The following is a 24,305-nucleotide window of genomic DNA, read 5'->3' on the forward strand; positions in this document are numbered from 1 at the left end:
CTAGCTTGTGACCATGTTATGCATGCTAACGTGGAGAATAATGAACATGCTATTTTGTAACAAAAACCTTCGAACAAAAAGCTTGTGAGCTGGTGGTCGATCGTCTTGACGGTACAGATCCAGGTATTAAAAACAACCTCAAAGCAAAACCACTACTGAAGGCACCGAAGTTTGAAAAGTCACTGTGGTTGAAATGATCAGAACACACTAATAATGCTGCATTATACTTCGCTGGTGGTGTTCCAAAGATAAATTCCAACCATTTCTTCTTCAGCTCTTCTATCTTGGGCAAGAAATGCAACATTGATGTTACTGCCACAAATAACACAGGCACGAACTTGTTTGGACATGTTTTCAACTTGCTGTTAGGTCCTCTTCGTTAGCTACTGACGAGATGGGCTCTGCTAGCTCTCCTCGCGCTTCAATCCGAACTTTCTTTCTGTTGGCGATCGCAAGCCAAGGTGGGCGAGGCCATGAATACTAATTTTCGAACTTGCGTAAGTTCGTAGGGCTTTTTCTGATTCGCTCGTTTTTCAGACTATTTTCTTTCATAAGCTAATACAGGGAATGGGAGTAGAAGAACATTTTCACATGCAGCATGCATATGCAACTCGGAGTGAACTATGGTATTTCAAAAAGAGCCAGTATTAAACGTTTTTGGTGGAAGGGCACCTTTTAATTTTATGGATGAACCTTTCCTCCTGTTGTCTTCTTATCCTCCAGGCTAACAGCTTTTTAGCTCTTGGCCCATTATCGTAGTACCTTTGTTTGATAAACTTAGCTTTTATCTTCTCATGACTATCATATTTTGTTTAAGTTTTGTTTAATGAGTTTTATCTGATCTAATAATTTGGAATCATTAAGTTCCATGTGTTTCAATTCTAGGTTTTTTAGTTCCTGCAACAAGTCTTTTATTTGCTTCTGTTTCTCCCTCTTTTTAATTGAGGACCACAATATAAGTTTTCCTCTTATTACTGCCTTGGCAGCATCCCATACAGTACCTGGAGACACTTCATCAGTATCATTTTGTTCTAAATATTCTTTAAATTCCTTTTGAATGTATTGATTGCACAAAGGATCATTTAATAAGCTTGCATTGAGCCTCCATGTCATATTTTTGACTTCAGTGTCCAGATGTAGGGATAAATATACACCTGCGTGGTCTGAGATGTCTTTGACCCGTTTGACACTTTAAAGGTCCCATGGCATGAAATTTTCACTTTCTGAGTTTTTTTAACATTAAAATGAGTTCCTCTGACCTTCTTAAGTCACCCCAGTGGCTAGAAATGTCATAATGTGTAAATCAAACTATGCCCACCCTTTGTCAACATTTGAGAATGGCGCGTCAAAATGGTGCGTTGATAGGCTCTTCCCTTTACTACGTCAGCAAGGGAGATGATCCCCCCCCCCCCCGGATTCCCACCCACTGTATGGATTGCCCGCCCAGCTCAAAAGTTGCCACCATAGATACGTCACTTCAATTTTGTAGTGAGGAGACCATAGAGGACACAACAACATGGCACCACCTAAGCGAGCGAAACATGGAAATTGCGCTGTACATGGATGTGACAACACAGAAAGGAGTCTGTTTTTACTGCCGACGGGAGAGCCCCTGAAGACATAGTGGCTTAATTTTATTTACTCCAATAATACGCCGTCGAGACTACCTAAGACGGTGTATGTTTGTCGGAAGCATTTTCCTGGTGAATGTTTCCACAACTTGGGACAGTACAGGGCAGGTTTTGCACATCAACTGTCACTGAAGCCTGGGTCCGTACCAAGCATCCCTGCCGCATCAGCCACGAACAGCGAACAAGTAAGTGTATAACTGTTAAGTCGTTTTGCCGTGTTTTAAAATCGGTGCGTTAGCCTTTCAATGGCTACATTAGCTGTGCAGCTAACCGCTTCCTGCAGTTAGCCAGGTACTCTGCGCTACAAAACCAAAAAGCATGCAGCATGCTCTGTTAAACTGAGTTTAGTCTGGAAATTGACTGTAACTTATGAGCTTATGTTTGACTATTGCTCCGCAATGCATGTCTTCTGTTGGATAAGCGATATGTTGCTGTAGTTGCTGCTTCTATCCCCTTTGGTTATGGAGTACGTGTTCAAGCCTAGGGTATTATACGTTCGCAAACACTATACTACTATACTATACTACTAGTGTTGTACACACATTTTCCCACTCCCTTATTTAGACTTGTGAAGTCGGACTCCGGGTCAAAAGCGAAAGCTTGGACTGTTGCTTGACCTGCCATTGCTACTGTTCACACACAGGTAGGATGCCCGCAGCTTGGTCAAGCCCCTCCCCCCATGGCCTGCCCCCACCCTCTACCCTTCCCCGCCTCCATGCTTCTCATTAGCAAAACGACACACTGGGAAAAGGGCTGAAATGGGGCTTTCTCCCAGGAGGCTATATCTACGTGCCGACGGTTCATTTCGAGAAAGGCTGCGGATATAACATCCGGAAACCTCCACGAGCCCGTTTAAAGCATCAACAAACCACCATGCCATGGGTCCTTTAAAATTCTGTCTTTCTGAATCAAACATGAAAAAGTAGTCAATTCATGAATGTACATTGAGGGTGGGGGGTTTAATTCCCTCCATACATCCATCATACCTGCTTCTAGGAGAAGTTTCTTAACAGTGACTGTCTCAGGATTAATTCTCTTTGTTACATTAAGTCAAGGAAGGGTTGTAATTGTATATTCCAGTCTCCACCACAAATGAGGACCCCAGCGGCCTCTTCAGCAATCAAATCAAATATTTTCTTCATAAGTGTTTTATTGTTGCCTGGGGGTCTATACACATTTAATAATGTTACCTGTTTGTAATCAATGTAACCTTTTACTAGAATGTATCTCCCCTCAGTATCCTTTATCTGTTTTGAGATTTGGAATGTAACTTTGTTAGAGATTAATATTATAACTCCTCTCTTTTGTCCATGTTTGTAAGATAAGTAATATGCATTTTTAAAGCCCGACTGTTTAATCTTTTCATGCTCTTTATCGCCTAAGGTGAGTCCCCTGGCCAAAAATTTGTTTTTCTCTTTTTGTTTTAGTAATCAGCTTGCCCCTTTTGATAGGATTTTGCAGACCGTTAACATTTAGAGTAATTACTTTGTACTCCTGATTCAACATTCTACCTCTTAATTCTAATCCACATATTTTCCCCCTCCATTAACCTAAACATGTAAATAAAAAAACATCTGTGCTGAACAAAACAACCAAACAAAAATAACCTCCAACAGTGAAGTGAAATAACATCTGAACGGGGAGGGGAAGCCTCCAAAGGGAGGGCCCCTCCAGATGCATCCTAGCATCGTCCTATAAGCGATTGTAGTACACACAGTTGGTGGTTTTGGTGCAGTTTCTGTCACCCAGAGAAATGGTTCTATCAGTATTATCATATTATGAGCTAAGAACTCTTATTCCCATAACCATGTTACTCTTACAGAGAAATCTATAACATTCAACCAGTGTTCAATCAAAAAACACCCTCACAAAAACCTCCTGACAGTTCTAATAAATGTCTTTGAAATAATTATAATAATTACTAATTATTGCATTCCTCTTATCACTCACGAGTGCACCTCAGGTCATGCTCTCCTGGAGTGTGATAGCTCGCTGGAATCCCCAGAGCTTCTCTTTGGCTCGCTCAATGTCTGTGGCCTGGTTCCGACGTCTTGCGGACCCGCTGACCTCCCATGTGTTTTTTGCGGGGTGTCTCAGCTGTCTGTGGTGCGTCGGTGGGTATAATGCCCTCGTCAGTTTCTTCGCCAGCTGTTAGTATCCCCTTCTTCAGCATGTCCTCTGTCACCTCTTCTGCATTGTTGTATGTGATGGGTCCTTCATAAAAGACTGAGTTTTGCGGGTGTTTGGAATCTGAGCCCCCGTTTTTTTTTTAACACCTTCCTCAATAGTGCATATTCCTATCTCTTTTTTGAATAATTTCTGCTGGGTAGTCATTATCGAAGTACACTTTTTTCCCCTCCCATTGAGATGCAGCTCTTTCTTTTTCCATGCAGTGCTCAGCACCAGCTCCTTGGTTTTATATGTGAGGAAACAAGCAATCACGGATCTCGGGGCGGCTTGTGGTGGAGGTTTTGGTCCGAGTGACCGGTGACAGCGTTGTATTTTAAGGTCACTGTCCAGGAGTTGCAACTCTGACTTGAAGAATTTCTCCAGAAACTCTCATGCATCATTCCCCTCCTCTCCCTCGGGAATCCCGAAGATGCGGAGGTTATTTCTGCGGGAGCGTGTTTCTAAATCTTTTAACTTGGACACAATATGCTCTTGTTCCTTCAAAGCCTGAAGAAGCGCATCCTTCGCGTTAACATTCCACTCTTCCACCTCAGCCACATGGTTCTCTACTTCATCCATCCTAGTCTCGTGTTCTTAAGTTCTGCACCGATCTTGCTCAGTTTCTGGTTAACAACTTCTCTAAAGTTCCCAAGCTCTTCCTTCATGTCTCATTTGATTGTCTCAAAATCCGCTCAGTTCCCTTTTCATGTCCAAGTGTCTCGTCTCGTCGTCTTCCACTTTATCCGGGGCCGGGTTGCGGAGGCAGCAGTCTAAGCATGGAAGCCCAAACTTCCCTTTCCCCAGACACCTCGGTCAGCTCCTCGGGAAGAACACCGAGGCGTTCCCAGGCCAGCCGAGAGACATAGCCCCTCCAGGGTGTCCTGGGTCTTCCCCGGGGCCTCCTCCCAGGGGGACATGCCTGGAACACCTCCCCTGGGAGGCGTCCAGGAGGCATCCGAAAAAGATGCCCGAGCCACCTCAGCTGATTCCTCTCGATGTGGAGGAGCAGCGGCTCTACTCCGAGCTCCTCCCGAGTGACTGTGCTTCTCATCCTATCTCTAAGGGAGCACCCAGCCACCCTACGAAGGAAACTCATTTCGGCCGCTTGTATCCGCGATCTTGTTCTTTCGGTCATTACCCAAAGCTCATGACCATAGGTGAGAGTCAGAACGTAGATCGACCGGTAAATTGAGAGCTTCACCTTTTGGCTCAGATCCTTCACCACGACGGACCGGTAAAGCAACTGCATCACTGCGGAGGCTGCACCGATCCGCCTGTCGATCTCACGCTCCATCCTTCCCTCACTCGTGAACAAGATCCCGAGATACTTAAACTCCTCCACTTGAGGCAGGACTTCTCCACCAACCTGGAGAGGGCAAGCCACCCTTTTCCGGTCGAGAACCATAGCCTCGGACTTGGAGGTGCTGATTCTCATCCCAGCCGCTTCACACTCGACTGTAAACCGCCCTAGTGCATGCTGAAGGTCCTGGTTTGAAGAAGCCAACAGGACAACATCATCCACAAAAAGCAGAGATGAAATCCTGTGGTTCCCAAACAGGATTCCTTCTGGCCCCTGGCTGCGCCTAGAAATTCTGTCCATAAAAATTATGAACAGAACCGGTGACAAAGGGCAGCCCTGCCGGAGTCCAACATGCACTGGGAACAGGTCTGACTTACTGCTGGCAATGCGAACCAGACTCCTGCTCCATTCGTACAGGGACCAGACAGCCCTTAGCAAAGAGCCCCGAATCCCATACTCCCGAAGCACCCCCCACAGAATACCACGAGGGACACGGTCGAATGCCTTCTCCAGATCCACAAAGCACATGTGGACTGGTTGGGCAAACTCCCATGAACCCTCGAGCACCCTATGAAGGGTATAGAGCTGGTCCAGTGTTCCGCGACCAGGACGAAAACCGCATTGTTCCTCCTGGATCCGGGGTTCGACTATTGGTCAGATTCTCCTCTCCAGTACCCTGGAGTAAACCTTCCCTGGGAGGCTGAGAAGTGTGATTCCCCTATAATTGGAGCACACTCTCCGGTCCCTTTTCTTAAAAAGAGGGACCACCACCCCAGTCTGCCACTCCAGAGGCACTGTCCCCGACCGCCATGCAATGTTGCAGAGGCGTGTCAACCAAGACAGCCCCACAACATCCAGAGACTTGAGATACTCAGGGCGGATCTCATCCACCCCCGGTGCCTTGCCACCGAGGAGCTTGCAAACCACCTCAGTGACTTCGGCTTGGGTAATGGACGAGTCCACCTCTGAGTCATCAGCCTCAGTCTCCTCAATGGAAGACATAATGGTGGGATTGAGGAGATCCTCAAAGTATTCCTTCCACCGCCCGACAATGTCCCCAGTCGAGGTCAACAGCTCTCCACCCACACTGTAAACAGTGTTGGCAGAGTACTGCTTCCCCCTCCTGAGGCGCCGGACGGTTTGCCAGAATTTCTTCGAGGCCGACCAATTAGTCCTTCTCCATGGCCTTCCCGAACTCCTCCCAGTTCCGAGTTTTTGCCTCTGCAACTGCCCGAGCTGCGGCACGCCTGGCCTGCCGATACCCGTCAGCTGCCTCAGGAGTCCTGGAGGTCAACATGGCCCGATAGGACTCCTCCTTCAGCTTGACGGCATCCCTTACTTCTGGTGTCCACCACCGGGTTTGGGGATTGCTGCCACGACAGGTACCAGAGACCTTGCGGCCACAGCTCCGAACAGCTGTGTCCACAATGGAGGTAGAGAACATGGTCCGCTCAGACTCCATGTCCCCTGCCTCGCTTGGAAGCTGGGAAAAGCTCTCCCGGAGGTGGGAGTTAAAGACACCACCCCCCCCCCCCCACCCCCCCCCCACCCCCGACAGAGTGCTCAGCCAGATGTTCCCAGCAGACCCTCACCATACATTTGGGCCTGCCAGGTCTGTCCAGCTTCCTCCTCTGCCAGCGGATCCAACTCACCACCAGGTGGTGATCAGTTGACAGCTCAGCCCCTCTCTTCACCCGAGTGTCCAAGACATAGGGCCGGAGATCAGATGAAACGGCAACAAAGTCTATCATCGACCTCCGACCTAAGGTGTCCTGATGCCACGTGCACTTATGGACACCCCTATGCTCGAACATGGTGTTTGTTATGGACAAACCATGACTAGCACAGAAGTCCAATAACAAAACGCCACTCGGGTTCAGATCGGGGAGGCCGTTCCTCCCAACCACGCCCCTCCAGGTGTCACTGTCATCGCCCACGTGAGCATTGAAGTCCCCCAGTAGCACAATGGAGTCCCCAGTCTGAGCACTCCTCAGTACCTCTCCCAGGGACTCCAAGAAGGCCGGATACTCTATACTACTATTCGGCCCGTAGGCACAAACAGCAAGAGCCCTCTCCCCGATCCGAAGGCGCAGAGAAGCGACCCTCTCGTTCACTGGGGTAAACTCCAACACATGGCGGCTGAGCTGGGGAGCTATAAGCAAGCCCACACCAGCCCGCCGCTGCTCACCATGGGCGACTCCAGAGAAGTGGAGAGTCCAGCCCCTCTCGAGGAGCTGTGTTCCAGAGCCCAAGCTGTGCGTGGAGGTGAGCCCGGCTATCTCTAGCCGGTACCTCTCAACCTCCCGCACAAGCTCAGGCTCTTTCCCCCCCCAGTGAAGTGACATTCCATGTCCCAACAGCTAGCCGCTGTATCCGGGGATCAGGTAGTCGAGGCCCCTGCCTTCAACTGCCGCCCAATCCACACTGCACCAGTCCCCTACTGCTAACTCTGTGGGTGGTGAACCCACAGGAGGTTGGGCCCACATCACCTCTTCGGGCTGAGCCCGGCCGGGCCCCATGGGCAAAGGCCCAGCCACCAAGCGTTGGCATACGAGCCCCAACCCCGGGCCTGGCTCCAGGGTGGGGCCCCGGCTGCGCCATACCGGGCGACGTCACAGTCCTCGATTGTTTCTCCATAAGGGTTTTGGTGAACTGCTTTTGGTCTGGCCTGTCACCTAGGACCTGTCTGTCTTGGGAAACCCTGACAGGGGCATAATGCCCCCAACAACATAGCTCCTAGGATCATTCAAGCACACAAACCCCTCCACCACAATAAGGTGGCAGTTCTAGGAGGGGTCCAAGTGTCCTGCTTTTATGTCAGTGCAGATGGCGCCTATGGTCCTGACCTATGACCTGACCTATGACCTATGGTCATGAGCTTTGGGTAATGACCGAAAGGACAAGATCGCGGATACAAGCGGCCGAAATGAGTTTCCTTCGCAGGGTGGCTGGGCGCTCCCTTAGAGATAGGGTGAGAAGCACAGTCACTCGGGAGGAGCTCGGAGTAGAGCCGCTGCTGCTCCACATCGAGAGGAATCAGCTGAGGTGGCTCGGGCATCTTTTTCGGATGCCTCCTGGACGCCTCCCTGGGGAGGTGTTCCAGGCATGTCCCCCCGGGAGGAGGCCCCGGGGAAGACCCAGGACACGCTGGAGGGACTATGTCTCTCGGCTGGCCTGGGAACGCCTCGGTGTTCTTCCCGAGGAGCTGGCCGAGGTGTCTGGGGAAAGGGAAGTTTGGGCTTCCCTGCTTAGACTGCTGCCTCCGCGACCCGGTCCCGGATAAAGCGGAAGAAGACGAGACGAGACAGATGGCGCCTATGCTAGCTTGCAGGGCATCCATCGTAGCATGCGCGTTACCTTCACCTGTATCGACTTCTTCGACGTCTCCTGTCACCATATCTTAGTTTTTCTCACTATTTGGACTGGTTGTGGTCTTAGCTTTTCTTAATTGGTATTTCCCCATAGGAATTTCACCGATATGAACCCGTTAATTACTCTAAAGCAGGGGAAATGTCGGACCGTTCTGGGAGCTCTCGAACTACACCACCAGCCAGATCGCTGCCATACCCGGAAGTCTAAGGAGGGCCTGTTCAGAACGTTATGTTCTGCCCATCTTTCCAGGATTTTGTTCTTGTCAGTGAGCAGTGTAGTACCATCAGCACTGAGAAGAGGTAAGGTTCCAGAGGACTGTGGCCTGTAGATGGTCTTCAGGGCATCACAAACGCTTGGAGTTGTTACGGTCTGTGTATTACTGTATCTCACCTGCCTTGCAGATGAATCAGGAGTCCTGCATCTCTCTGAGCTTTGTCTGAACTTTGCTCTTGGTGGTGCTGAAGACCACTTTCTTGGAGGCAGATGCACTGTCTTGCTGAAGGGCTCTGTATGCTTCGCACTTCTCATTGAGCAGCTTCTGGATTTCCTCCTCATTTTCATTGAACCAGTCTTGGTGTTTGCGAGTGTTCTTGCCCAGATGAGTGAGTGTGGTGTTGTAAACCACATCTCTGAATACTGCCCCGTCCACTTCTGCCTCATTTGTGCCAAGGTTGAGTCGACTCAGCTTGCTGTCCAGGTCCTCACTGAGATCCTGTAGTATGGAGTGCTGTTCCAGTCTGACATTCTTCATACGTTTGTTTGCCGTTTTTTCCTGTGGGCACTGCCTTGGTTAAACGTGCAGGTTAAGCTTTGAGAGGATGAGTTGGTCGTCAGTTCAGCAATCTGCGCTGCACATGTCCTTTGTCGCTCTGACATCCTGCCTATCTCTTCTTCTGACTATGACGTAGTTGATGAGATGCCCATGCTTGTTTTGTGGGTGCATCCAAGATGTCTTGTTACGGTTAGGTAAGCGGAAGACTGTACTGGTGATCAGAAGGTCATGGGTGGCACATGTCGTCAGTAATGGGTGACCATTGCTGTTGCTTTTACTGACTCCATTTCTCCCGATGACTCCCTCCCATGATTGGTGGTCTGTACCAACTCTGGCTTTGAAGTCCCTGAGATCGATGAGCTTGTCTTCTTTAGGCACAGCTGCTATGAGGGTTTCCAAGTCTTCATAAAATTTGTTTGATTTCCTCTGGATTTGTCATAGTGTGGGCATAAGCACTGATGAACGTGGCGTTTTCCTTTCAGAGGGAGCCGCAGGGTCATGAGACGGTCATCCAATCCTTTGGGGAGGCTGGCTAGCTTGCTGATCAAGTTAGACCTGATGGAAAAACCCACTCTTGCTTCATGATGTTCCTCATTGCTACGGCCGCTCCGGTAAAATGGTGTAGCCAGCTTTAACTTCTGTCAGATGACCTTCGTTTGCGAGCATGGTTTCGCTCAGAGCTGCAATATGGATGTTGTACCTGCCAAGTTCCCTTGCAACAAGTGCTGTCCGTCTCGGGTCTGTCTGCTTTGGCGCTGTCCATGAGCGTTCGCACATTCCATGTGCTAGTGTTGAGAGATGTCACCGATGTTTTCTTCTTAGTGTTATGACCACAAGTTGGGATCCCTGCCTGCCGCGGTATGCAGGCCAGGGTAAGATGAAGCAGGCTATATTTAGGGCACCTTTTCTCGCCCCTTCCTCATGTCGTGGAGGTGAACAGAGCGATCCTAAAAAGGGCTGTTCAGACACCCATGGGGCTGCCGAACTCCACTACTGCTTCTGTCCAGTTGAGAGCAATCCAATGCCCTAGGCCGCCTGTGTGCGGGTTTATAACCACAGAATCATCGAAACAGGATAACTGTAGTGTTTGAGTGTGTACTGCAAGGACTATCAGATGTCGAAAACCGCACATTGATATGTACAATAATAAAATGATGAATGTGGGTCAAAATTGCTACAATTTCATGGATTTTTTTTCTCTTTTCTATGAGGAAAGTTGTACATCATCTGTACTTTAATATATGATTTCAACTTATTGGATGCACTGCTTGTGCTAGTGTATCATATTTCTAATCTTTCAGGCTGAAGCACACCATTTTGTTGCAAAATATACATCTTGTTGGACCACGCATGAAATGTCTGCAGTGTGACAGATTTACTATCGAGAGATTTCCTGTCAAATTTATCAAGCTCATGATATTAAATGTAAATTTGACATCTAGTTTATAATGAATTTCTCATCTACAAAGTATCCAGACTTGGGGGGGGGTAACCAAACATGTTCACAATATAACTTCCTAATACTACCGAGTTATGATTCAAAATGACAATCTCCGTAGTGTCCGGAGGCCCCCCCTATGTACACAATGCTGAGAGACACAATGAGCTCAGTACAATAACTAGGAAGGGTCTTTAGCAACAAGACAATATGTCTATATGGTACTTTGGAAGGTCTTGCTGAATTACAAAATGCAGGACAATTAACTCACTTGTAGCGTCCGTAGGCCCCATGTTATCTCGTACAGAGTCAATTACATAAAAAGCTATAGGCAACTTATTGACGTAATCAGGAACTATCATTTTCTCTGTATGTGACACAGAAACAAATATACAAGCAACTTTTTTCATGATATTTGGAATATTTACTTACAGTTCAAAACACCACAGGCTGAGAAGTCTGATCTTGTTAGAGTTCAAGTATTGGGATAGTATTGCTTTTAAAAATTGTAGACCTGAATATTGTTAATCAGAACATGAAAAGCATCCTTGAATAAAAAGCAATATATTTTCACATAATTTTGTCTTTTATGAGTATATTTATAGGTTGTTTTTTTTTACAAATATAAAGTAATATGGCAAAATCTAGTGTCCATAGGCCCCATGTATGTGACTTTTATTTGCTGTTGAAGATGAGTGAGAAATTTTACAGGTATATATTAGACATAATTTGTGGCAATATACCATAGGTTTCTGCTGGAAAGGACATGGTCAATTTTTGGCCCTTAGTAAGACACATTTGGTACACATTAGTGATTTTCTGCTGTATATGTTTACTTAGATAGTTTATATACCTTGTTTTGTAATCTTCTATTTTCTCTCTAAATGCACCATGGGGAGCCTGAGGGAAATGGTATTTCAATGGTACACCTTGTATATGAACACGTTGACAATAAAGCTTTCTTGGATCTTGAAGCTGCGCCAGAACACCTGCCACTTTTAAAATCTGACAAGATCCTCACTCGTTTTGGCTTTAAGAAACAGTTCTTTTTCACATCTTCAGGCAGTTATCTGTTGCTAGTTCAGGTTAACTTGGTGTTGGGTTTTGATCTGCCTGTAGTGAACGAGGTTAACTTGACCGAGTATGATGCAGGAATGTTGACCTCTGACATCTGAGATTCTGCCTCATGGATCGATCTGGGAGCAGACAGACACAGCTGCTCAGAGATGTTTCTCAGTTTATTGTAGGAGAAGAGTATGTTTTCACATTGAGGACTGTGTTGTAGCTATGTGATTGGAGGATGATGACTTAATTGACAAAGCAAAGTTATAATGTAAATGGGTGATGCATTAAATCACTGGTTTAGACTGCACTGCTTTATGTAGCATTATATCACCTGTCAGGATCAGAGTCTTATGAAAAGAAGCAAGACGTTACCGGTCAAAGTCACCTTCATTAAGCAGAGAACAGAATGTGCAAGTGAAGATGCATGTCAAGGATCTAACAAACTAAAACAAGTAGTAATCAGACCAGCCTGTACTAGTTTCAAGAACAAGTAGCAACCAGACCAGCCTCTGAGTTCAAGCATGCCAAATAGTATATTTCTATCACTTGGCGAGGTAGTTTCCCCAATGTTAGGGATGTGATGGGGCACACAAGCTGTGTAAATATGTATATACTAGGGTTAGCTAATAGGCTAGCTTGGGGGATAGGCTTCTTGCTTGCAACCAAAAGAGCTTGTGTAATTTGATGTACAGTCTTTTTGTGTCACTTTGGTAGAAAAAAACGGTAACATCTTGCTTCTTTAGTCGACTTGAATTTTTGTGGCAAGAATCTGTGTAAAGGTTTTCAGAAGTTTTATATGAAGGTCTCAATTGATCTTGAAGGTACGTTGTTTGGGTTGTTTTCCATCAAAGTTGGTGTCATTTATGTATCTCCTTTTTGTGGGGGTTTTTTTTTTTTGGTTCATCTTTCTTCCAGAGTACATCACAGACCTTGTTGGGTAACCATGTTGGTTGCCAAACAGACCTACCCGGCCGGTCATCTCAGGGTACACAGCTCTCCTTGCGTACACTAAGCCCTCATGTTCGAAGCAAAGGTTTGTGTTGTCTGTAATTTAATTTGTTTTTGTGCTCCTGAAAATGTATTAAAAGCTTTCTATGTTTAGTTGCGACTCCAAGTTGTTGTTGGTGTTTGTGAACAAAAGTAACCATCTTGCCAAATTCCTTCACTCCAGTTCTGTCCTGTCATTTATGACACATTCTAATGTTAATTATCAGACATTATAGCCTGTCGTTACTCTGTAATGAGCAGTCTATCACCAGTGAGTGGCTCATTGGCTTTACTATTATACCAGTGGAATGACTTGTTTCAGCACTAGACATGGATAGTGGTTGTAATATTTATAGAGGAGTATTTAAAATGTCAGTAAAATGCTATATCTAAAGAATGGCTGTGTTTGTTTGTTTTTTTCTTTAGGTACACAAGTTCCAGGTTCTGTAAGTGTGGAGGTTGGCACGACTACCACAGACGCACCTTGGACCACACGTTGTCCGCTGGTGTCCCCAACATTCAAGGCTCCGAGGCCAGCAAAAAGACCCCAGATTGATGTAGAGGAGGAAGACCAGGGAGATCTTTCCACAGAGGTCCCTGAACCACAGGCTCCCACCGATGATCCTGTCGATTCCGTCACAGTTACAGTAGAATCATCACAGTTTTCGTGAGTGCATTAGCATTTTCTTTTCACACAAATGACTGATGGTGTCCTTTCAGATGATCTACCCTTTTCTTGAAGGCCTGTACTGACAGGAGTGATTCTTTTACCCAGTGCTACATCTACGTCCACCTTTAAGAATTCGGATTTAAGAGATTCGGGCAATCTCTCTCTCTCTCTCTCTCTCTCTCGCTCTCTCTCTCTCTTCCCACCCCTAAAAAAAAAAAAAGAACTTTTAACACGATCATGATTCATCATCTTAATTTTTTTTTTGTTCCGGATGTTGAAATGTATTGAGAATATCCAGGATCAAACACGTCTACGGACTTCTCTGTTTGCACCGTTTAAAACATTATATTGCTTTAAAGACTCTGTTTTCAAAATGATTATTAAAACCTGAGTTAAACTTTGATTTTTAAATGTTAAACCAAGTTGTGATCAGCAGTCACTCAAACACAAACATTAACCCCTTAACATTAATGTGGAGTTAGTCAAACCGAAACTGGCCTCTCCAAGATCTACCCAAAGTAAATTGAATGCTGTTCTTGAGCCATTTGAAGTACATGCATGCTTTTGGTCTTCTCTGAAAGGTAAGTTGTTTGCATGAAAACTGGAGGTATGACCTAGAATACATGGAAAATTAGGCAAGTGATGCAACACCAGTCCGTGAGTATTTATTGATGTAATAATCGGATTGGATCTGGATCTTTGCCTGTGTATGAAACTGTTTTTGTCAGAATTATTACGATTGTGGATTACTGTGAGGCTTCGTGAGTGAGGTTCCTCAAGTTTGAAATTGTTGGTTGGTCATCTGACCGAGGCGTTGACTGTACGTGCTGTTGTGGTTGTATCTTGAAATTGTTTGCATCACTTGAATCACAAGAATCTTGGCTTTCCAAAGATATGTCGCAAGAACAACCTACTTGGACAGCGTTTCGTGTACGTATTCTGACAGCCTGCATATGGTCTCAATAGTATAAACAGCACAAATTTTTCAACTCGACTCACATGTTCTCTTTTCAAATGATAACACTTTCACTCTTGCACTGGGCCATGAGTCACTCGTTGGTGAAAAAACTTGCCGTGCTTTGTGCAGTCATCATCTGCCGTGACTCGTTATACCTGTGGTGAACGACAATATTAGAAGAATATTTGGTGCTTGGCAGATTGTACCATGCATGTAAAGTGTGCATCAGTGCTTTAAATCACAGCTTGGAACCCCATGCACACGGGTTACACGGCCGACCGCGATATAACTGCTCCTGACCGTCACGGAGTGCTATACAAGTGTTATGCGAGTAGCACTGGACTGACACTTAATCCCACATCTCATAAATAATGTAGTAAACGACACATTTCCTGATTATTTAGCATTCTTTGCATGAGTTTTAAGCCATCAACTTATTTTTTTGATTCATACATATTAGAATCCTATTTAACTGTTATATTTCTGAATTATGAAAGCGCTTGTATCACTGTATTTAAATGTGCTATGAAACTGCTTCTGGTATAGCACTGTATATTGGACTTTTTTTTTTTTAAGCTATTTTATTACATGTGCAATTTAAAGACCTAATTGTGCATTAATTCTTTGATACTTATCATGCAAAATATTTTTGACCTCAAATATACAATTATTGATTTTCTGTGCAAAATTTACATGAAAATAAAGTGCTCTCATAGCGATTTATAAAAGCACTATTTTAGCGCTATGCCCATGGTACTGACTTTTCTAAATGTAGCCTATAGGCCTACAAAATAGTAATTTACATGTATGTGTGCCTCTACAAATATAACGGGGAGCTTTTGTCAGATTCTATATGTGTTGCTCCTTTATAAATATCCACAGTACAGTAGGTATAAAACTGCGTCCGGAAAGCACTCAGGAAGCGCTTATGCCGGGCGCTAACTTGTTCCTGGATGCGCTATTCTGCATTTGCGTCGCACTTTTACAACTATTTTTGGTAAAGGTAACTTGCAGGGGTATTTCCTTAAAACTGGTGCCCTCGTGACAGAAGCGACTCACTATATTGTGTCCCGGAGAACTGCCTCCTTGTTTAAAGTCATTCATGCCATAAACGTATGTGTGACATGTCGGCGGGCGTGTTGAGTCATTCATCGAGCCATGCCACCCACCCCCGGGGGGAGGGGTTAACCGCGGGGGATTAACGATACGGCTGATTTATACCCAGCCTCATCCTCGAACTTGCCATTTGCGTTGGTGTTCTTGAAGAGCGGAAAAGTGTTTTTGCAGTTGGACGGATCGCCGCATAGGGCCAAGCCTAAGCTGCAAACCATCGTTTTGGCCTAGGGCCTACGCTACTTGAGGTAAGTAGGCCCATTTACATCCATTTGAATTATTGTAAAGCAGATTAAAGTGAAATTCTCGTCCTTAGGCCCTTAGAGGAATAGGTCAGGTGTTAAGATCAGTTTGAATTAATGATTTTTAAAAATTAATATCACTGAGTTACTTTGGGGTTATGCCTTTGGCTTTGCTTTGAAGCATTCGCAAATATGACATTAGGTGGCTGAAATCAGTGATGACTAACGGACGAGATAGTCGATTTAATGTGCAACAAGTCTGGACAAGTTTCCCCCCCTCCTCCTCCTTTTCCTTCTTTTTCCAGAACACCCTAATACTTAATTACTTTATTTTCCTTATGTCATACGTCATATGGTTATGGGACAGAAACAGCTGGGCCTGTGAGCTGAATTTACTGGCAGTGCTGCCACCTTGCGGCGTAATATCATCAGAGAACGGAGGCATGGGCTCATATTTTATTTTATTTAGTTACTATAGTCAAATTAAATTTCATGCAAGTCTAAGGAAAACCAGATTCATACAAAAGTCAGTATGTTGTAGATTTTGTTCTGCGCCCATTTAAGGCACTAATGACTCCAGAAATGCATCCAGTTAGAGAGGAGCTTGCTAGCTTGTCCGAATCAAAAACAAAATGGCGATGGCATGCGTGTGTCACGGGTTTTATTCTTGGTGGCATTTCATGGATTTTACATACTTAATGAGGCAATGATCGGCAACTAACCAAAATAAAGGTAATACAGATCTTAGAATAGTCCTAGAATTTGAGATGGGAAAACGTAAGGTTGCATCAGCCTGTTAAATTTTTAGTTTTTGGGTAAATCCATTACCTAATGAAGACTTGGTAATTTAACTTTGATAATACAGGCAAGTGTAAAAAAAAAAAAAGGTATCATTCATCAATGTTTAATGTTATCAGACCTTATTTTTATATATTCCTAGTTTAACGCACAATGTTTCATTTGTGAAAAAAACCTACATACAATAATGCACAGTTTCTTCAGCTCCCATACATGTATTCAAAATTCTTACGTGCAGATATCATGGGCAGGAGAAAGAGCGCTGCTTGCATGAGGGAATATCGGAAAAGAAGAGCGGAATTCTTACATGCTTGTTGAAACACAGCCGATAGTCTTGGAGACAAAGATGATTCCGCAGCATCAGATCATACTGAGAACTCCACCCATGATGCTGATGTTAATGATAATGTGGAAACAAACTCCGTAATTCATGACACTAATTATGATGGTCCGCAGGTAGAAAGTACTGATGAAGATAATGAATCAGTCCAGGTGGACCATGGTAATGATGGTTACGAGATCAACTGGTTGGATGCCTTGAAGGATTCACACAGTCAAAACATTTTGAAAGATGACATCTCAGTGGGGAGCGGCACGGTGGTGTAGTGGTTAGCGCTGTCGCCTCACAGCAAGAAGGTCCTGGGTTCGAGCCCCGGGGCCGGTGAGGGCCTTTCTGTGTGGAGTTTGCATGTTCTCCCCGTGTCCGTGTGGGTTTCCTCCGGGTGCTCCGGTTTCCCCCACAGTCCAAAGACATGCAGGTTAGGTTAACTGGTGACTCTAAATTGATCATAGGTGTGAATGTGAGTGTGAATGGTTGTCTGTGTCTATGTGTCAGCCCTGTGATGACCTGGCGACTTGTCCAGGGTGTACCCCGCCTTTCGCCCGTAGTCAGCTGGGATAGGCTCCAGCTTGCCTGCGACCCTGTAGAGGGATAAAGCGGCTAGAGATAATGAGATGAGACATCTCAGTGGTCAATAGATGAGAATATCCGGACATGTAGTCAGACTGCTATCAACTTTGAGCAAGTCAATTCCCTTCCTTCCTAAAGACCCTCGTGCATTGAAACGTACAATGAGATGAGTGGATGTGACAGAAGTTGCTGGGGGAGAGTATGTTTACCTTGAAGTTGCACCCGGTCTCATGCGACACATCAAGAGCAATAATAATGTTGAAACATTGGCCCTGACAGTGAATGTAGATGGAATACCCTTGTTTGAAAGCAAATCTTCAAAACTCTGGCCCATCCTGGCATCTGTTAATGGGAATTGCCCATTTGCAATTGTACAGTGGCTAGGACCTACAAAACTAAAGAATGTAGCAAATTTCCTGACTGACTTCATAAAGGAAACAGAAGGCCTAAGCACCAACAATTTCACCTACCAAGACAGGGTTTACAGAGTCAGGATAAAAGCCTTTGTGTGTGTGTGGTGCATCTGCTCGGTCTTTCCTTAAGTGCATAACTGGCCACACCGGTTACAATTCTTGTGAGAGGTGTGAAGCACATGGGCAATACTTTGGATCTGTGCGACTGCTAGAAACGGATGCCCCACTAAGAATAGACTCACAATTTGCTGCTCAAGGTTATGAAGACCATCAACAGGGGTTATCGCCTCTTGCAGTCCAGTATCTTGGAATTCCAATGGTCAGTGCTTTTGTACTAGACTAAATACACCTTTTTTGCCTTGGTGTAATGAGACTGATGCTGTTGAAAGAAAGGTAAACGGAGCATAAAACTAGGTACTCCTAGTTTGGATACAATCTCAGCAAACCTGAAAAATGAGGGACAATGTACCATCACTATTCCAATGATAGCCACGTGGGCTTGATGAACTGGAGTATTGGAAAGCAACAGAGTTACTTTTTTTGTTGTAAGGGGGATTTTTAGCCCTGAAGAACAACATACCAGAAGCGCAGTACCACCATTTCTTGACACTGAGCATGGCCATGAGGATTCTCCCGTCAGAAGTGGCAATTACAAATTCTGAGAGGGTGGCATATGCCCGCAACCTGCTAGAATGGTTTGTGAAGGAATCGGTGAAGATATATGGTCCTGAGTTTATCACATACAATATACACAGTCTGAGCCACATCACGGATGTCTTATATCACGGCATGCCACTCGACAAAGTAAGTGCTTTCCCCTTTGAGAGCTATCTGGGTACACTAAAGTCCCTCGTCCATGGTGCAGTCAGTCCAATTAGACAAGTGATCAAGTATCTAGATGAACAAGACCAAAGGAACAATTCAGACCTTGGATATCAGGAATCACCAGGCGTCTCAAGAAAACTAAGAGACAGAGTTTATCTGCTAGAGGAAGGGAACTAATGCATTAGTTCAAGAAGTGTTCAATAATGGAAGTGCTACCTGCCAGATTCTGAAAAGGGAAAGGTCTGCAAGCCTCTTTGAATTCCCTGCACCATCTACACGATTTGGCATATGCCACTTCACATCGGTCGCACATACTCATTTAAAGAGAGTTCCACTTAGACAACTAAAATGCAGGGGACTTCTGCTACCAGGTGGTGATGATGAAGGGGGATTTGCATTGTTGCCAATGATGGACCAAGAAAATTGAACCAACCATTCAATTTTTAATTTTATTATTATTATTATTTATTTTATTTTTTGGGTCAGATAGTTACTTAATACTGACCTATGGCTCATAGTGGTGACTTATTCAGTATATGATGGGTAATGTTTCCAATTCTGGCATTGTTTACTCTGATTGCAATGTGATAAGGAAATTAAGTATGTATGTATTGATCATGATGCAGTGAGGTGATAACGAATGATAGATATGGGGCTTTCAAATATTGGGTTCAGACTTTGAAAGGCATTTTAAAGTTATTTTAACGCATGTAACTGATGGGCCATATAACACTAGCAGTAGTTTAAGAGTTGAATGTCTATTAAAGCAGATATGCAGAACCATGGCCTCACTTTGGTTTATAAATGCCTTGAGACCTCAAGAATGGCACAGGAATAGTTTTAAGCGTTAACAATATATATATAATATAGCAATTTTTACGATTAAAGTGATTCATGTAGGTAGCAGTCTGAGTGAATGACCTTGACGTCCGCACTGTCACAGCAGGAAGTCTATCGGTCTCATTACCATTTCCGCTATACTAAAACACAGAGCTGACTGCAACTCCGATCCTCCATTTTGAGCTAATTTATCCCCATGCCACGTAGATGTTTTGCTGGCGGGTGCAGCAACACGACAGAAGGTGGATTTATGTTGCAGTCATGGCCCAATAATGTTCAAACTGCAAAGATTTGGACACATTTTGCGAGTTGTTCACGGGCACGTTGGGGGCCTATGAAGTGGTCTCTCCTCTGCTCTGCACGTTTGACTAAGGATTCATACAAGACCTCTGATCTGTTGAGCGTTGGCTATAAGCCCATATTGAAAGAGGGTGCAGTACCAACAATTAAATAAAGCTACAAGAAAAGGAAAGTATTATTTTATTATTTTTATTTAAAAAAAGGGAAAGTCCAGTTGCGCCAGTTCTCCCGGAGCATGAGCCGAGGGTTGTTGGTAAAACCCGGGATGGGACGGGCAGTAACCTTCCCGCGGTTGTTGCTAAAACCGGTGACGTCCCGTCCCGGGTTTTAGTAATTGCCTGAGCTGAGCAGTAATGGCGGAGTACTCCGTATGGAGAAAATGGAGAATGAGTGGACCAGCCGTCTGATTTCTGCGCTGGATATTGCTGCCATCTCGCCCTTATGTGGAAGAAGCGAATGAATGGAGAACTGAACGAACAAGTGAAAGTCAGATTGTTTCGAAACAATCAGCCACAAGATCGGCCTTCAAGAAGCGAGAACAGACGGGTAAGCTCCGACTCTCATTTGGATACAAAACAACAAAAACATGTTTCCCTGCATTTAGATTAATACATGTATTGTGTTTAAGTTACTGGTATAAGATTATTTAATTTGCTTCAGAATGTGATTTGTCTCAGTTCATCTGATTATTTAATTAGCCTTTTACGTTTTATCAGTGAAAATGCAGGCATGTACATGTATGTTGCATCAGTTATAACACCTATCCTGTTTTAATGAGAGTCAACCCACAGTCAATGAAGTCAAATTAGTCTGAGTTGAGCAAGTCGGTCACAGTATTTTTTTTACTTTCACCATAAATTATTTATATGACTTTCGTCTATAGCTATAGAAGGCCTTCCCTTTAAAACCGGTTCCTGTTGTGACATCACACACTCAGGGCTGGCTGGCTCAGCAGGGCAGCTCAAATGCCAACTTTGCGGTCGAGTTTAACTCTCAAAAATATATGTTTTTAATTCCCATTTATGCAGCATACAAGAGTCAAGGATGGAGATACTATCCACTCAGAAATGTATTTAAAAATAAAGGTTCTGCGTATCTGCTTTAAGGTTGAGAAGCTTGATAAGCATGTTTTGTCTGCTAGGTTGAAGTTCTGGCAAGAGAAAGTGTCCGGTCTCCTCAGATTTGTAGCCACATTCACATGATGGGTCATTAATAGACCTTTTTTGTGAAAAGATGTGCATTAAGACAGCTAAACCCAATACGCATTAATGCAAAATATAATTTGTGGTTTCCTCTGTGGTCATTTGGAAGAAACTTTTGTTTCTATTATGCACAAGGATTTTGGGCTTGAAAGAATATTTGGTCTAAGCAGATTTTATAGCGGCAAAAGAAAAGGGTTTATAAAACTTTTTTCTTTGGAGATGGGTTATTTTAGCTAAAGCTGTTACAGCTATTTCAGAAGTCGAAAGCTACTTTTAGGTTAAATCTTTTTTTTTTCCCCCTCTCTTTTCCTTTACAGAATGTCTACCTTGCCGTACCAGAAGGTGGTATGGAAAGAGCAAGGTACACCTGTGTCCAGGATTGTACCAGTTAACTGGATTATGGAATCGCATGACAAAACATTCATCGCATGGCCAAATAAAGTGAATGCACAGAAGGATATCAAAAGACGAACAAAACCTGGGAATGATTGGCAGTTCTTCAAAGTGCTGAAACGGAAGCAGTTTTATGGTATGCTTTTGCTGTATTACGATGTGTTTTTAAAATAAATAGGTTAATTATGTTGGTTAATATATGTCGATGATGTAATGAATATTACTAATAATAATATCTCATCTCATTATCTCTAGCCGCTTTATCCTTCTACAGGGTCGCAGGCAAGCTGGAGCCTATCCCAGCTGACTACGGGCGAAAGGCAGGGTACACCCTGGACAAGTCGCCAGGTCATCACAGGGCTGACACATAGACACAGACAACCATTCACACTCACATTCACACCTACGGTCAATTTAGAGTCACCAGTTAACCTAACCTGCATGTCTTTGGACTGTGGGGGAAACCGGAGCACCCAGAGGAAACCCACGCGGACACGGGGAGAACATGCAAACTCCACACAGAAAGGCCCTCGCCGGCCACGGGGCTCGAACCCGGACCTTCTTGCTGTGAGGCGACAGCGCTAACCACTACACCACCGTGCCGCCCGCCTAATAATAATATCCATCTCATAAATAAATAATAATATCCATCTCAAAAATAATATCCATCTCATATAATAATATCCATCTCATAAATGGTTTCTTAAAGGTGTATATAAATGTTTAACAGTGTGTCCCCCCCCCCCCCAAATAATCAAATGTATTAGACTGATTATACTCTTGATTGTTATTATGAGTACATTATGCTGGTGTGTTCTTGTATGTTTGTTTTATGACTGATTCTTGTGATTGCCTGCTATGTTATGCACTAATGGAACTAAAAGAGGAAATCACAAACTGTATAGACAATAAAAAAAAAGCAATTGGAGTATTTGTGAACCTAAAAAAAGCATTCGATACCATTGATCACAGTATATTAAGTAAACTAGAAAAGTGTGGTGTTAGGGGAGTTGGGTGGAGCTGGCTGTCAAGCTATCTAAGAAACGGGCAACAGTTTGTGCAGATAGGTGATCATAAATCTGATTTCGTGAACATTACATGCGGGGTACCACAGGGGTCAATATTGGGTCCAAAATTATTCATATTATATATCTATGACATATGTAGAATTTCGCAAGTACTGGAATTTGTTTTGTTTGCAGACGACACCAATATTTTTTGTTCCGGTGAGAATTTGCAGCAGACTTTGGAGACAATCACAATTGAAATAAATAAACTAAAACTATGGTTTGACAAAAATAAATTATCATTAAATCTAAGCAAAACAAAGATCATGTTGTTTGGGAGACACAAAATAGATTATAATGTAGAATTGATAATAGACAATACTAAGATAGAAATGGTACAGGAAATTAAATTTCTTGGTGTGATTTTGGATCATAAAGTCTGCTGGAAACCTCATGTAGGATACATACGAGCAAAACTGGCAAAGTGCTCGGCAATTCTGTGGAAAACAAAACATATTCTTGGTTGCAAATCTTTGTATACTCTATATTACTCGTTATTTTTGCCATATCTGACTTACTGTGTCGAAGTCTGGGGAAACGCCTACAAAACCACTCTGCAGCCGATATGTACAATACAGAAAAGAGCAATAAGGACAATAAACAAAACAGGATACAGAGATCACACAAACCCACTATTCATAAAATCACACATGTTGAAATTTATGGATCTGGTCAAATTCAGAACAGCACAAATAATGTACAAAGTGAGAAATAATCTATTGCCAAAAAATATACAAGGAATGTTTAGTGAGAGAGAGGGGGGATATAATCTAAGGGGAGACCTAAATTTTAAAAAACCAAAGGTTCAAACAAATATGAAAAACGTGTGCGTATCGAGCTGTGGGGTGACTTTATGGAACAGACTGGAGACAGAAATAAAACAAAGTGCAAATATAAATCTGTTTAAAAAAAGGTACAAAAAATTATATTTTTAAGCAAGTACATGGAAGAGAAAGTATGTTAACGGAGGATGATGAGGGATAAATCTATAAATAGAATAGGGTTGATTGTTATATTAGAACTAACTTAGTATATGGTGTATATATGGTATATATTTATTTATGGGGATAGTTTTTATATTTACAGGGATAGGTATGTAGTAGATATTTATTTTTGTAATTATTTATATAGATATTTATGAAGTGTATATATGGTATATTGTGTGTGTGTGTGTGTGTGTGTGTAGATAATTTTTTTTTGTAATTATATATTTATATAGATATTCATGAAGTGTATATATGGTATATATTTTTATAGGTGTATTAATGTAGTTTGGATTTCGGGGTAGTTAGAAAGGGGGTGGGAAATTTAAAAAAGTACTGTACTTCTTCCCACTCCTTTTTCGAACAATGTGCGGTGTTTTGTAATGTCTTAGCTCTTTATTTTATTTATTTATTTTTTTAATTTCTCATTTTCTTTCTTTTGTATGTACTAATAGTTACATACATTTTTTTTTATACATGTTCGAAATAAATTCATTCATGTTTGTGTGGGTTTTTTTTTCTGGTCATGTGTACCAAAAAGCTATGTACGACTTGATAAATAAATACATTTTTGATTTAGAAACGTGGGATGAGGAGAGTGACTGCAGTGAATTTATGACCACTGAACCAGAAGGGAACCGATCTGGAGGGGAACAGCGGAGAAGCCAGCGAAAGAAAAGAGGAGCCAACAGTTGCAACGGTAATTATAATTGAAAATGATTTAAATATTTAGCGTACATCTGTGAATCGAAATCGAAGTTTGTGCCCATTGTGTCAATGTTTCACAGGGCAAACTAGTGCTTGGAGCACAAAATAAGAATGACACCTTATTGCTGTCCATTCATGAACTGTTTTAT

General features: G+C 43.5%; 1 protein-coding gene across 10 annotated transcripts in view; it reads left to right on the plus strand.

The window, feature by feature from the left end:
• Positions 1-24,305, plus strand: part of LOC132881935 (tigger transposable element-derived protein 1-like) — a 155,128-nt gene that overhangs the window by 116,869 nt on the left and 13,954 nt on the right. For 8 of the 10 annotated variants that reach the window (XM_060915058.1, XM_060915013.1, XM_060915022.1 and 5 more), the window contains 4 exons: positions 12,663-12,780; positions 13,161-13,401; positions 21,323-21,534; positions 24,029-24,148. In XM_060915058.1, coding sequence (XP_060771041.1) covers positions 12,663-12,780; positions 13,161-13,401; positions 21,323-21,534; positions 24,029-24,148 — 691 coding nt within the window. The remainder of the gene's footprint in view (positions 1-12,662; positions 12,781-13,160; positions 13,402-21,322; positions 21,535-24,028; positions 24,149-24,305) is intronic. The other 2 variants (XR_009654089.1, XM_060915074.1) reach the window with 1 other exon arrangement.

Source organism: Neoarius graeffei, chromosome 1 (genome assembly GCF_027579695.1).
Source record: "Neoarius graeffei isolate fNeoGra1 chromosome 1, fNeoGra1.pri, whole genome shotgun sequence".
NCBI lineage: Eukaryota > Metazoa > Chordata > Actinopteri > Siluriformes > Ariidae > Neoarius > Neoarius graeffei.